This window comes from Eumetopias jubatus, unplaced genomic scaffold (genome assembly GCF_037043125.1).
Source record: "Eumetopias jubatus isolate StellerSeaLion01/CBP00866 unplaced genomic scaffold, mEumJub1_p1.0 scaffold_14, whole genome shotgun sequence".
Taxonomy (NCBI): Eukaryota; Metazoa; Chordata; class Mammalia; order Carnivora; family Otariidae; genus Eumetopias; species Eumetopias jubatus.
The window spans coordinates 71,348,289-71,363,825 of NW_028274820.1; the positions used below are offsets into that span (position 1 = coordinate 71,348,289).

General features: G+C 38.5%; 1 protein-coding gene across 8 annotated transcripts in view; it reads right to left on the reverse strand.

The window, feature by feature from the left end:
* DOCK4 (dedicator of cytokinesis 4) overlaps positions 1 to 15,537 on the reverse strand; it is a 421,803-nt gene that overhangs the window by 73,363 nt on the left and 332,903 nt on the right. For all 8 annotated transcript variants that reach the window (XM_088018529.1, XM_028104818.2, XM_088018530.1 and 5 more), the window contains 3 exons: positions 5,474 to 5,549; positions 3,420 to 3,520; positions 2,917 to 2,975 (listed from right to left, as the gene is read on the reverse strand). In XM_088018529.1, the coding sequence (XP_087874655.1) occupies positions 2,917 to 2,975; positions 3,420 to 3,520; positions 5,474 to 5,549 (236 nt within the window). The remainder of the gene's footprint in view (positions 1 to 2,916; positions 2,976 to 3,419; positions 3,521 to 5,473; positions 5,550 to 15,537) is intronic.

Genomic DNA, 15,537 nt, shown 5'->3' on the forward strand with positions numbered 1-15,537 from the left:
CGCCCCGCCCCCCAGCTCACACCCACATGCGCATGATATCTCTCTCTTTTTAGAGAGAGAGAGAGAGAAAAGAGCAAGTGTAGGCAAGGATATGGAGACATCAGAACCCTTGTGCACTGTTAATGGGAATGTAAAATGGTGTAGTTACTGTAGAATACAGTATGGCAGTTCCTCAAAAAATTAAACCTATAATTACTACATGATCCATTGCTCAAAGGTAAATCTAGGGGATATAATGATCAGATTTGAAAATCATACAGCTCTGTGCTTAAAAGCAGACTCAATTACATGCACCCTTTATTCCTTGTTCTCCACAGAATGGAAAAACCAACCTGTTTCGAGCATATGCAAGAGTTTCCACACTTCTAGGTAAGTACTGATGACCAAAATCTGATTTAAAAATACTGTTCAGTAAAATTTGTGTTTTGTGTTTGTGTATTAGACTAACTGGGTAGTTTCAAGTGGCAAAAATGTATTCAGTACTCGAGTATTATTTCCTCTGTATTCAATACTCTGAGTATTATTTCCTCTTTGCAATTTGTTTTCTTAAAAGTTAGTGTTTTTTATATCTACCAAAAACTATTGAAGCTCTTGATTTCTGAAGTCATAAAGCTTACTTTATTAAAACATGATGATTCGTTTTTATCAAGACTTTTTTGTTCCACAGAAATCAGACAAAAAATATGAGATTTAAAAACTATGCTCTGGGGGTGCCTGGGTGGCTCAGTTGTTAAGCGTCTGCCTTCGTTTGGCTCAGGTCATGATCCCAGGGTCCTGGGATCGAGTCCTGCATCGATCGGGCTCCCTGCTCCGCGGGAAGCCTGCTTCTCCCTCTCTCACTCTCCCTGCTTGTGTTCCCTCTCTCGCTGTCTCTCTCTGTCAAATAAATAAATAAATAAAATCTTTAAAAAATAAAAACTAAGCTCTGTACAGGTATGGACCATTTTTTCTTATATGTCTCCAAATAACGTGCACAGAGCCAGTGCCTCATGAACTATGTTAAATTGAATTTATTGGCCTGTTCCATTGAGAAATGCACATCTGTAACTACCTGAATAAATTCTTCTTTAGCATTCAAAATACTCAATGTGACATATTTATAGGTAAACCAAATTATAACAAATATATTTTCATATTCCTAAGTAACAAGCTGACTTAAGGTCTATAAAGGGTGTTAAAACAGTACTCTGAACACTTAATTTTTCCTATCATTTTGTAAAAATATATGTTGGAAGAGAGGTTTCAACAGTTCTGAACACTTTCCCATTCTAGTTACTGTACAATAGCGGTAACCTTTAACATTCACCTTCTGTTTTGGAAGTCTCAGAAAAGTCAGGACACAACTCTAGGGAAATAATGCAAAAACCAAGGAATGAAGTGAAAATTTACACTCACCCTGCATTTGAACTATGTCATGCTGGGAATTCGTCATTGAGTATAATGAGCCTTTTCTAACAGACTGCCAGAACTGAGCTAGAGCTAGTCTCTAGGGCTGGGAAAACAGAGAAAGGGGAGAGTATCTAAAGCAGTGCTTTTCAATCTTTAGTCAGGAACCACCTGGAGAACCTGTGAAAACTCAGCTGTGTCCCACTCTCTAGGTGATTCTGTCTCAGTAGGTCTGGGGTGCGGCCAGATAATTTACATTTCTCACAAGCTCGCAGGTGCTACTGTTGCCTGCCTATTTCAGAACCAATGTTCTAAAGAGTACTGACATAACAACATCTTGTTAAACTAATGCCAAATGTAATATGGACACTACAGGGCTTTGAAAAACAAAGAATGAACAAAACATAAAGACTGAAAGGAGTACTCTTCAAATAAAACAAACTAATGCTATTTTTGAGCTGAATCTAAAGACACATCATGGACTTCTTCTGGCTGGCCTGACAGTTGGAGGTTGCTTTCAAGATGCTAACTCACTTTTTTTTTTTTCCCTGAAATTACCAGCAAGCACTGAACACTGGGCTCAATTATATGTAACAAGGTTCTTCCTCAAATTGCTATGAATATTGCTAGGTATATATACAGATCCTGGTCAAAAATCATTCTGTAAATAAACTGAAGTAAAATGATAATGGTTCTATTTTCATTTACAGAAAACAAATCCTGCCATTTACAAGTTGTGCTTGGATGAAGCCCATGAGAAAAGATATTTAGGTCATTACATACTCAATTCAAATAGGCCCATCACTTTAATGAATCACAAGAAGTTTACAATGCAGTAATAGTAAAGGAATACTATAAACTTGCAGAGTTAGCATACAAAATTAAATAAGTTGGAATCTCTAGAAAGAAACCCTATGCCAGTGAGATTGTAAAACAATTTATTTTCCAAATATTATTCTTTTCCATGCAAACAGGTCTGGGTCATCAATTTGCTGGAGTAGTATGCTCTATCTGCTGTGTCAGATTAACAAAATTGAATCTAATAGTTTCTTAGCAACTGCAGAGGCTTTAAAATCCTTTGGGTATACTCTTTATGATATAGGTCCATGGTGTTTTTAAGAGTTCCGGTGCACAAGTCAATGTTTCATGAAGGTAATTCTAAATCTGTTATGATTCATAGACTCAATTCAGAGTTCTAGAAATTTTGAGTTGTTACAATCCCAAATTCTGAAAGGTTGGCTCATTGCTAAAAATGTGTGTATTATTGGAGCAATGCTAGATTATAAAATTCATTATTCATTAATAATGAAATACACAAAGGTAAGGTGATTTTTCAGACAGATACCAATTTAAAAATTAGTTATAACCATATTCAATGCCAAAATATCAATTACTTTCTATGGATGACTTTACCAATTTAAACATTTGGATTCAGACACTGTCACTGGTAAGTCGCCTACCTTCACTTATACAGTTAAAAGTACAGTGATAAACTGTACAATGGAGGTAGCTTCTCTTTCCATTACTTACCTAGGTTTTGCCACATGCTAAAAATTTCACAACCCATTGTGACGCGCATGTCACCATACCTGAAATAAAACAAAAAGCAAACCTGATACAAAACCTTCAAAACAAAGAAGTATTTGTGTCTTTTTGGAATAGAGAAGTATTTATGTCTCTTCTGAATTAAAAGACACTATGTTTGTAATTAAGATGCTTAATGTAGATGTCTTGATGCTTCTAATGCAAATCCTTGTATAAATCCTTTAATAAAACAGATTTGTCCTCTATTTCATTTGCTTCTATAATATATTGATTCCTGAAAGATGGAGCTCCGCCCCCCCCCAAATAAAAGTATAAGTAAGTTCAAAATATCCAGAAAAGAGTGCTTCTTGTCCTCTTGCTCATTGCTTCTCCAATGTCATTTCCAGTTATGGACATCTGATTTACAAATCATTTGAACTAAACACCCTTTTAAAAGCACAACATTTGATCTGCCTCATATCCCCACCCAATTATACACCGATACTTACTTTTCTAACACCTTTTTCTTTTTGGAAGGTGTGAACATCTCTAACTGCAGACACAACTGGTTTATAAAAATGACCGCAAGGTAAAAGTAGGAATCCCAGATCTAAAACAAGAAATATTTAAATGTTATAGTGTTACAAAAATATTTACAGATTAAGTGACATGATCTCTTGGATTTGCTTCAAAAATGATAAGTGGATGGGGGTACAGGTGAAATAAGATTGGCCCTGTGTGAATAATAGTCGAATCTGGAAATGGGTACATGGGGGTTCATCACCCTATTCTCTCTGCTTTTACATATGCTTGAAATTTGCTGTAACAAAGTAAAGCAAATAAATATTATCTATTTCTATACTGTTTCAGTGCCTTACCACAGGTTTCTTAAGCTCCCTGGTATATGTTAAATGTTTTGTTTCTCTTATAATATGTCTGAGTATCTCCATGGAAGCTGAGGTATAAGTTGGGTTATTTTATTCCTGTGAGAATTCATTTCTGGAACTCCTTTTAATAGAGGATTAAAAAAAAAAAAAGGCATACACTTCTCTGGATATGCTAATTGCTTTAAATTCAGACAGTATAAAAAAATTCCCTGCCCAGACATATCTTTTGAGTTTAAGGTTTCTTATACCAAAAACAGCACCAGAAAGAGATCAGAATAAAATTCCCAGAAATAAACTTAACCAAAAACATATGACATAATGGAAGGAAACTACTTCACGGACACCAAGTAAAATTAGAAATAATAAGGAGAAACACTGTAAAGAATTAGTATCTTTTATATATAAAGAGCTCTTACAAACAAAAAATGTAAGACCAAGCAAAATAATGAACAAAAGTCAAGAAGAGATATTTTACAAAATATGAATTTTAATCAGTAATTTCAGGTTGGTGTATATATAGGAAATCAAATATAATTGGTATAACCCTTAACTCAATAATTCCACTTACAAATATGTATCCAAAAAATAATTAAGGATATGTGCCAAGTTTTATTTTGTAAGAAGGCACATAGAAAGAGTGATTTATAAGAATAAAATAGCAGAAACAACTTAATATTAAAAAGTAGAGTTGTGATTATGAAATTTTCATATATTTATTACTGTATGGTATGATATACATACATAGTATGCAACCTTTAAATTCCATTGGTTTTACTGATTTGTGCTTTTTTATATTTTCTAGTTATCCAATAGGGACAATTTACTCAATGTTGAATATGAAAAATGTTATTTAAAAAGAATAGGAAACACAGATGCCAAAACCCAAAAACATCGTTAAGAAGGGAAGCCAAAATAAGCACTGCCCATCTTTGTTTACCAGTTATCATTTTCCATTTAAAAAATAGTATATCAAGGGGCGCCTGGGTGGCTTAGTCGTTAAGCATCTGCCTTCGGCTCAAGTCATGATCCCAGGGTCCTGGGATCGAGCCCCACATCGGGCTCCCTGCTCAGCGGGAAGCCTGCTTCTCCCTCTCCCACTCCCCCTGCTTGTGTTCGCTCTCTCGCTCTCTCTGTCAAACAAATAAAATCTTAAAAAAATAGTATATCAAGAATTCTTAGGCATATCAAATTATATTATAGATGTAGAGAAAGTTCTGCCTTAAAGAATTTTGTTTCTTTTCATTAATTCACTCTAAAAAAAATGTGATGATGGAGAAGTAAAGGAACTGAAGTGTTTACTTTGTAAACATTTTCTTCATATAAACTCTACTTTAAAAAATGTCTTAAAAACCTATGTTCTAAGTTCCCTTTGTCACACATGAAGACCATACAATAAAGAATGAAAATTTATAGTAACAACAAGGAACTACCTCCTCTTAAGCACTATGATTTCCACTAGGTTGATAAGCATGATTGTAGCACTAACTTGTTCAGAAATATAATGACAACTTCTAATATTATTCATCATGAAAACTGATATAGCCCAAGATTAATTTAGGGCAGGTGGAGTAAATGTGTTTTCTTATTATTAAAGAAAGAAAATATGGTAGGTAATTTCCTCAAGTATAAGGTAAAAGATTTCAGCTCAGGTAGGAGTCATCTGGATGGATACTTACCTTATAATCAAAGTTTTCATTTAAGAAGTTCTTACGAAGTGCATCAGACAGGTATAGAACTGTTGTAATAATAACGCTAGTGATAAAAAAAGAACATTTTAAGTTGGAAACTCTGCATTAGTGAAAATCATTTATTAGGTAGGAATCAAAAACAATTAAGGTAAAAGAAAACCTACAGGGGGCACCTGGATGTCTCAGCTGGTTAAGCGTCCAACTCTTGGTTTCAGCCCTGAGATCAAGCCCCATGTCAGGCTCTGTGCTCAGCTTGGAGTCAGCTTGGGATTCTTTTTTTCTCCTTCTTCCTCCCCTTCCGCTCACCACCGCTCACCACCCCCCGCCACTGTCCCCAAATAAATACATAAATAACTAAATTTTCTAAAAAGGAAAAGAAAACCTTCAGGAAGCATGTGGAATAATATTATTTGAATACCATGCGCTAACTTTTTAAAATTTTCTTTAAAGTAATCTCTATACCCAACATGAGGCTTGAACACATGACCTCCAGATCCTGAGTCACATGCTCTACCAACTGAGCCAGCCAGGTGCCCCCAGTGTGGAACAATATTAGATAATTCATATTTGAAACAGAAAAAAGGGACATCGGGCAAAAAAAAAAAAAATCAATCACTGAAGTTGGGTTCTTTGTAAAATGATACCCAGATCTATGAATTCATATGACTCAGGCAGAAATATATTAATCTCTTGATATTTTGTAATGCTTTTATTAATTTCTGAACAAAGCAAAATGATTAATCCAAATATAATATTCCATATTTAATTAACATGGAAGAAAGCCACACTTCAAAAAAATACAGAAAAAGAAATGGAGCCCAAAGGTGAAATCAATAAAATGACAGAATACATTGAGTATTTGAGGTCTTCTCTCTTGTTCTCCCCCTTTTAAGGTGTTAGGGGTCATGCAAGAGCTACGGAAGGCAGACTCCCTCTCTCCTCGTGACAGAATGCCACTAAAGAAACAATTACAGACTGTGAAATTGTCTATAACCCAGCACTAAGCTGAGAGAAACGGCCAGTGGGTGTTAAGGCAATTCAGAAAATGGGGCATCTCAGGGCTGGAGAAATTAGGGGAAGCCTGACAAGGGGACATATGCAGCCATGTGTAGCTTGCTAGGGAGATTAAAAGAGGATTTGGTGAGCATTCTTGGTTAATCCTAGAGTTAGGCAATTCATTCAAAACCTGCTCCTTTTTGTAGCTATAGGAATTGACATTCAAAACTGAATGCATATCCAGTTGGTTCATTTAATATTACATATAGCATTACACTGAAACAACACAGGCCATTCCCCAGAATACAATAAACTAATGGTATATATATATATATATATATATATATATATATATATATATATATATATGGTTGATACTCAAAATCTCCTCGACCTTTGCTGAGACGCATGCCCAATGGAGTGTCTGCTGTCATGAGACTCTAGTTCTCACCACAGGATTTGGAATCAAGGGGTAGAATTCTATGACCACAAATAAAACAAAAGGAAACAAAACACCCCACCAACTTCACACCTTGATTATCCTATCGGTAAAACCTAGACTAGAGGGATATTTACTAATTAGAAGAATATTTAGAGGCTTTGAAGAACATAAAGTTTCATTATTGTTATCTGCTGGAAAACTCACTATGATAGCCTTCTCCTGGGATAGGAAAATATTAATAAGACAAAAGGGTCAGATGGTTGAATGAGAATAGCTCAAGGTAAAAAAAAGGGAAAGAGAAGAAAACCACCATTTCTCAGGCACCTGCTCCACCATGAGTAAGTGTGTACATTTTATATATGTCAATTACATCTTTCAATGACTTTTACTGTGAAAGTTAGGTATAAGCAAAGCCTATGAAAATGAAAAGTCCTGTGGTGTCTCCAGTTTCCCAAACAGCAGATATCATCAGTGAATTTCCTACTAAAGAGATAAATCACCTGCAAATAACAGTATAAAGTGGCAGTTTTCCATAGCCACTAGCAGAATCAATGATGATAACTGAAGAAATCATTAAAATTCCCAAAGTAGTTTATCTAAAACTTACATTATGAAACTAAAGCTTAATTATCAGAAAATGGAATGCTATCAAGCAAGGAAGCAGTTCATTCTTAACATGTGGTTCTAAGCACAAACGTTCTGCTATGGTATTCAATGGAGAAATACACACAGTCCCACTACACCTGAGTTTCACATAAAAAAACCACCTTCTGGCCCACGACAGTAGCATAAATTGTTGTTCAGAAACAAGAGCATCCAGTGCTAGTGAAACATGGCATATCCGGGATTTAGACTATTGGGTCTAAGGTCCTGGCAAGCAGCCAAAACATTCAACTTTCCAAAGTAAGAAGGTTATTCCACAGCAAAGATGACTCATTTGTTATTTAAATGCTGGGTCCCAAACACATAAAATCCAGTTCCCTGAACTGTGCTCACTGGTAAACAATGTGGAGCCTCTGTGACCTTATTGTCAACCAGTGAGTCTTAACCTGGTTGCTTCCTGGAATCACCCAGGAGCCTTTAAAATACAGAAAGATACCCCCAGAGATTCTAATGAATGGACTGGGGTACAACCTGGACATCAGGAGTTTTAAGACTCCCAGGTGATTCTCCTGTGCACCCAGAACTGAGAACCACTGTTCCAGAAAAAGCAGTGCTTCTCAAACTTCAGTGGGTACCTGGTGATCTAGTTTATAATGCAGATATATGACTCAGTAGGCCTGAGGTGGGGCCTGAGATTCTGCCATTTCTAACAAGCTCCAGGGGATGCTCATGCTGTTCATCCTTGGTCCACCCTTTGAAGAGCAAAGCTCTCCAGAGGCCTAAGCCAGAAAAACATTCCAACAAACTCTGCTTCACATTCTCCTGGCTTCTAGAATTTCAGGCCAGTCATTATACTTGGTCATTCTTTAAGGGAGCATGCAGTCCTTGTTCTAGATTCAATACCTTGTCCTCTCACCAAGGTCGCTTTGTCATTAGGCACAAGAGGCAGAGGGCATAGGACCTACAATCTTTTCAGGAGCTTTGGAAAATATTGAGACCTGAAAAGATGTTATGGGACCAAAAATTAAAACTGCAAAATAAAAACTAAAAAAAGGTTAATTAGATGTCTGTAGAATGCAACATTACTTATATCATTTATTGTCCAATTTCATATTTAGGCAACTTCTATTGTATTAAAAAAAAGTATAGGTTACTTTTTACAACTTCACAAGAATTCCCAAATATACAGAAATGCTGAGAAATCACAAGCAGTTGGAGTTAAATGACTCACTCACAGGCCAATAATTTAAAAAGCAAAATGTAAAAATTGCTTTTTACTTTTTTTCTTCAGTAAAATTTGGCATGTGGGTCTATTTAATATGTTTGATAGGCTGAGAGGTAAGGCCTCCAAAAATAAGACTTCCCAGAACCAGAAGGACCTAAAGTGAGTCTACTTCAAATACTTTGCATTTATGCTTAAAACATTCAGCCCAAGTCACAGAGGCAGCTCCCAGAGCTTTTTTATGGTAACTCGGCACTGAGTCAGGATCCTGGCACACAGGTCTCCAAGCCAGCTAAAGGCAGTTATACATTATTGCTCCTTCATTGTAGTCGATATCTGTGGTGTTTAGGGATCTTTCTTTACTTGTTCTAATTTTTCCAGAACAATGTGGCTCCTTTGGTTTTATTCTTTTACTCATGACTCAGTTTTTGAATATAAGGACATTTCAAATCTCAGCACACCACTTCAATAGCCAAGAAAGGTTTACAATCTGTTACTACAAATGGTCAAATGACTGGTATCTGCCATAGAAGTATAGGCACAGGATGATTCCGACAACCTTCATCTGCGGGTATGAGCAGATTACAGCACGGTAAAATTTACACAGAAAAGAGGAACTGGTGCACAGGAAATCAAAGTTATTGCTTCAAATTTTCAGTTGCCACCTCATTCTGGCATTTAGAAAGTTTTTTTTTTTAATTTTATTTATTTATTTGAGAGAGAGAATGAGAGAGAGAGAGAGAGAGAGAGAGAGAGAGAGCGAGCATGAGAGCGGGGAGGGTCAGAGGGAGAAGCAGACTCCCGGGATCAAGTCCCCGATGTGGGACTTGATCCCGGGACTCCAGGATCACCTGAGCCGAAGGCAGTCGCTTAACCAACTGAGCCACCCAGGCGTCCCTAGAAAGTATTTTTGAAGAAATACTACCTCCCTGCTCTAGAAATCTCATCTATTCTAATTTGTTGTAAACTACTCCGACTTGTTAACGTGCTTAAGCAAAAGCCCACCTCCACAAATTATACCTGGACTGGGAGAAGCACCTTTGTGGATAAACTGGGTATCAACAGGACTAATGTTTATACAATGAAAATCTAGGGAATTCTAATCATGGAGAAAAACAACTTCCCTACAACCTGGGGGGTTAATAGGGGCAGAAGAAATCAGCACAAAGACACTTGGGGCAGATGAAAATCCTGGAAGGCCATCAAGGGAACCGATCTAAGCTAGTGGTCCTCAAACTTCAGAGTCATGACAAAATCACCTCGAGGATTCATAAGACTTCAGAGCCTTACCACCACCGATGGCCTGGTGAGTTCCAGATGGGACCCAACCAGACGATTCTAATGCATGTGATCATCCTGTCTTGTTTTGAGGACTGTGTTACAGATGGAGGAGAAGACAGCCAAGGGTTGGAACTTGGAGAGCAGTGATGTTGGGGGATCTGGCCTTGTTAACCACTGCTTCACCAAGAGCCTAGCCCACAGTAAGTTTTATTGAATGACTGTAGCCTCACAACTATATGTAAACCTATCTTTGTTATACTTACTTGCTGTACTAGGTAATTCTAAAATGAGAAGCTTGTAGAACATTTTATGCCTTTTTAAAAAGCTATTTTGAAGAACAGACTGAAGGCACTCCAAGTAGAGGGCACAGCATAAGCCAAAATGGAAGCAGGAAATGGAGTGATTGTGCTTTTAGTCAAGCCTGCCGTATGGGTGAGGAAGAACAAAGATTGAAATGGAAGGATTTAGGGATTTTAAAAACTCCCTTGACCTTCTCCACTGAGCGGTACTGGCAGAAAGTCACTCATGTCAACAGGCTCAGTTTTAGCCTATCAGGCTCAGATCTTAAGGAAGCCTTTAGTTCATGGATTCATTCTTCCTACCAGCTCCTCACAACTCACCAGGACATGGAGTATGCGGGAGGTTCTTGTGTAAATATTTGCTGTCATTATTGAAGTTTGGCACATTCATCTGAGTAATAGATAGTTTTGGTAAAAATCAGCATCTTCTCTCTCCCTTGGACTGTAAAATTGTTCAAGGATTATTACCCTAGTAGAAAAACACCACCACCACCAACAAAATACAGTAGTAGTGGTGTTGGTGGGTACCCAACAGATTAGCTGCTTGACCACCCAACTTTCCATCGTCTCTATCACATACTCTGTCTTCCCTCCTGTTACAGTGCCAAGGCTCCTAGCTAAGGCCAAGCTTTTTTTGTGTGCACAATTTCAGAGCTACTCTAAGTGTGGCAAGCTTCTTTCACTGAGAAAGTCTTACTACAAAAAGCACCGTCAGCTAACCTAAACTGCATGCTTACGTGGTTGGTTTAATTTCCAGTGCAAGCTGATTGTGCACAGGTAACAGGCAGTTCTCAAAGGGCACACTGCAATTCTGCACTTGGCCCAACCCCACTTCCCACGCCCCCAGCTTGTTCCTTCGCTTATGCCTGTTTTCTTTAGTAGCACCAGTATTTCTGTCTTTGCTAAGCCATTCCTCTTTGTAAACTAAAACACTGTATTACTCCATATTTTAAAGAGTCCTTGTCCCTTAACTCCTTCCAGATGTAGCCCCATTTCTCCGCTTCCTTTCACAGCAAAACTTCTAATGAGCTGTTTCCACTTTCTCAATTCCTAGCTGTTCTTGAATTCACTCTAATAAGGCTTTCTCCTCCATCACTGCGCTGAAAGAGCACATGCCATGGTCATCAATATCTACACAACACCGCCAAATCCAGGGGCAACTGTCTTCATCATCTCCAATCTCCCAACAGCTCTTGACACTTCTACCTTCATGGAATACCTTCTTCACAGAACAGTATACTCTGCTGGTTCTCATCTTAAATCATGGGCTGCTCCTTTTCAGTCTCTTTTGCTGGATGCTTCTCCATGTTCTGGCCTTTAAAATGGCAGCATGCTCTACAGCCCAGTCCTAAGTATTTTTTTCTTTTTAATCTACTCTCTTCCGGGTGATCTCATTCAGTGCCATGACTTCAAATATCATCCAATGATCCTCAAATGCACACCGCCAGCCCTAACCTCTTCCCTCAGCTCCATAGAAGCAGGTTTAGCTTCCTCTTCTATGTTTCCATTAAGATATCTAAGACTATTTCAAACTTCTGTTTCACATAAGATTCTTTACCTTCCCCACCCCCAAAGCTGCTCCTCTCAGTATTTCCCCACCAAAGTGAATGGCACCACCATTCATCCTTCTGTTCAGGCCAAAACTCTAAAGGCCATCTTCCATTTTTTCTCTGCCACCCACATCCAGTCATCTGCAAGTTATGTTATCTCAATCTACAAAATTGATCTTCTTACTACCTTCACTGCCATCTACCTGTTCAAGCCATTAGCTGGATTGCTGTATTAAGCTTCTAACTGGTCCTTCTTGGTTTCTTTTTTAAAAAAATATTTTATTTATTTATTTGAGAGAGAGAGAGAGAGAAAGAGCGTGCACAAGTGGGGAGGGGGAAGGGGCAGAGGGAGAAGCAGACACCCAACTGAGCAGGGAGCCCACGTGATGCTCGATCCCAGGACCCTGAGATCATGACCTGAGCTGAAGGCAGATGCTTAACCAACTGAGCCACACAGGTGCCCCCTTCTTGGTTTCTCTTAATGCTTCTCTACTCCCTAATATTTGGGCCCTGTCTTCCTCTTCTAACCTCATTGTTACTGGTTCCTTCTCTCCTCATGTTCCAGCCACACTAATAGTCTTTCAGTTTCTTGAATGTGCCATATTCACTCTGACCACAGGGCCTTTGTATAAACTATTTCTGCTGATAAGAACATTTTTCCTTTGCTGTCTGCCTGTTAACCCCTGCTTTGACTTTCAGCTCAAGTTTCACTTCCTAATGAAAGAGCCTTACAATCCCAGTTCAGAACAAAGTTCCCCTCATAAACATCTTCAAAGAACTATGCTCTATCTTTATGGCATTTCTTTTATACTTTAGGCATTGAAAAAGATTTGCCGAGTGGATGGGTCAGTAAATGAATAAATGAACTTCCCTAAGAATCTTTGGTTTCATAAATCACCTATTTGCTACACTGATCTTATTTGAAAGCTAAATTAGTTGAAGGTAATAGTCAACTAAATAATTCAGTGTTTGGTGAGAAAAAGCACACACACAAAAAATGTATGCTATGTTTGAAGCCAACATGCACACAAGATAAACAAAATAGGGGCCTGAAATGTCAACTGTAAGGCCAGAAGGTTTTACTTTCCTCAGTAAGCAAGTCTGTAATAAGATTTATCTCTTTGAAAATGTATAAAGCTGTGACTTTATTTTTGTACTATATTTTGCAATGTGTATGGGAAGGGGGTGGAGAGAAGCTTGTCTCAAAGTGTCCTGTATTTTTGGTACTTAATTTTCATCTCCCTTATGTTCCTTCTTTCTCAAATTGAGCAGTTGTTCTCATCAGAAACATCTACCAAGAACTTAACAGTGGGGACAATACAACTTTGCACACAAGCAAGAGACACATGTCTCATCCTTGCGCAAGTTAGCCTGGATGCCCTTACCCGATATTAGACATTCAGGTGGAAAGAAACACAAGACCATACTAATTATCAAGTGTCTGGTAACAGCTTTTAGTAGGACTTCAGATAAAGCAGGGAAGCTACAGGATTTGGGACAACACAGTTTATAGATGAAAGTTAAAGGCATTTAACTTACTTGAAAACACAGGAAGAAAGGACCAACACATCAAAGAATACATATTTTGAGGGATGAGCTAGCTATTCAGCTGAGCTCAAGGGTAGGGCAGTGGCGACTTCTCAGCTAGTTACTATCAATTTGACATGTATTAGGCACATAGTAGGTAGTAAATGTGGGAGTCTGGGTAAAAATGCCTCTTTGAGGGGCCCTGATCAAATATTTGTTTAAGTTAGCAACATGGAAGAAAGGTGGTCAACCTCAGAGACGTGGATCTAGCTCCTGCAACTTGCGCCTACATAGTTTAGCAAAGTGGTCATGTTTTCTTTCCAATATATGCTAACATTTTTTTAAAGAGATTTTACTTATTTATTTGAGAGAGAGCACGCCAGAGCACGCACAAGTGCGAGCAGGGGGAGGGGCAAAGGGGGAGGGAGAGAGGGAAGCAGACTCCCTGCTGAGCATGGAGCAGAGCAAGGCAGGGCTTGAACCTATGAACCCAAGACCACAACCTGAGCCAAAGTCAAGAGTTGAATGCTCAACTGACGGAGCTACCCAGGTGCCCCTGCCCTTTAACATATTTCAAATGTGTTTAACATCTTTCAGAAATTGGCTTTTCTACCAATATTATAGTGGCTAATCTTTTTTATGGATAGAGAAGAAATAGTTGAAGGCTTATTTCTGGAATATATTGCATTCATAAGGCAAGAAAAATCTCATTTGGTTTCGTAATTTGAATGGGAAATGGCTAGGGTGGTTGCATGGGGAGAAGAGTGGGAAGCAGAAGAGCAGAGGGCAGTGTCTGTTCCGACTTGGGGTGTTCTCTACCAGACCCTGGAGTCCTCTCTCCAAATTGGGACGGACTTGCCATTGCCGGTGGAAAAACAGTGCCCGTTTCTTATCAGCACCGACTTGAGTGGCAAGAGCAGGATGGTACTGCATTTAGCAAAGGCTGATGGCCTTTTTCTTGGATTTGCTTTGGGAGTATCTTCTGTTTAAATGTATTACACAGAATTCATCTTAAACTAACCCATGCTCCTGTTTGGTCAACACTGTAGATGAAAATCTTGAACATCATGTGTTTACTCAAAAGCAGAATCTATACTTCTAAGTCTGTTACCCATTTGTGTGACCATGAATCTTCATAAATGGAGTGGAGATTTTTAGGTAGAGAGAGAGAGAGAGAGAGACAGTGTTTAATTTTAAAAAGCCACGTTGTGGTCACGGTTTTCAAGAAGCTCAAGCAGAGCCTGTGTGCATAAGGAACAAAATGTCAAATTTATTTTTGGTTTGAATTTTTGCCATTGAATATTCTAATTCAAGTCAAAATATTCCTCTGCACACAGGGCAGGCATAATGACCTCATGATGATGTTGTGTGATGCAGATGTCAGCAGCCTGGACCTCTTCCCAGCTGGCTCCCTGGACCACTTCATAGCCCTCTGCAGAATGTTAGATCTTTGGTAATAAGGCCAGATTCATGACCAATCGCTCCCTTTAAATCTATGACATCCGGACATCCAGATGAAAAGATATTTGATTCTACTCACAGATATCAAACTAAATATGCTAAATTCTAAAGAGAGCTATTTCAGGAGTTTCAATTAGTCTTGAACATGGAAAAGCTGCTTCTGTACTTATGTAAAATATAATATGCCATATTATACTATTTGTTACTTCACAAGTTTTTAACACATCGTTTTAACACCTCCACAGCTATAAATGTATACTGCAGCAGAAGCCATATTAGACATATCTTATCAAAATCCAACCCTATATTCCTGGGGCTCTTACCAGCACCATACCTGGCATCTGGGGAGGACATATGGTGTCTTTGGTCTATGGATAGATACCTGGAGAATTCAACCTTTATCCTGAATATGAGGGTGTTCGGGGCTGGACAAGAGGAGGAAGGAGAAGCAGGTAAACGTAGACGTGAAGGAAAGAATGCTTATGAGACAGGGTAAATTACGAGTGTGGAAGTAAACATCAGCCAGTTTCCTAAAGAACTTCACCTGCATTCTGTATCCTGAGATGACAGAGACAGGAAACATGAGAGCAGACACCGCCATGACACTTACTCTCTGGGAAGGCTCCTGCCATTCTGGCAGCTGCCTAATCTCCTTTCCTGGCTCCTACTCC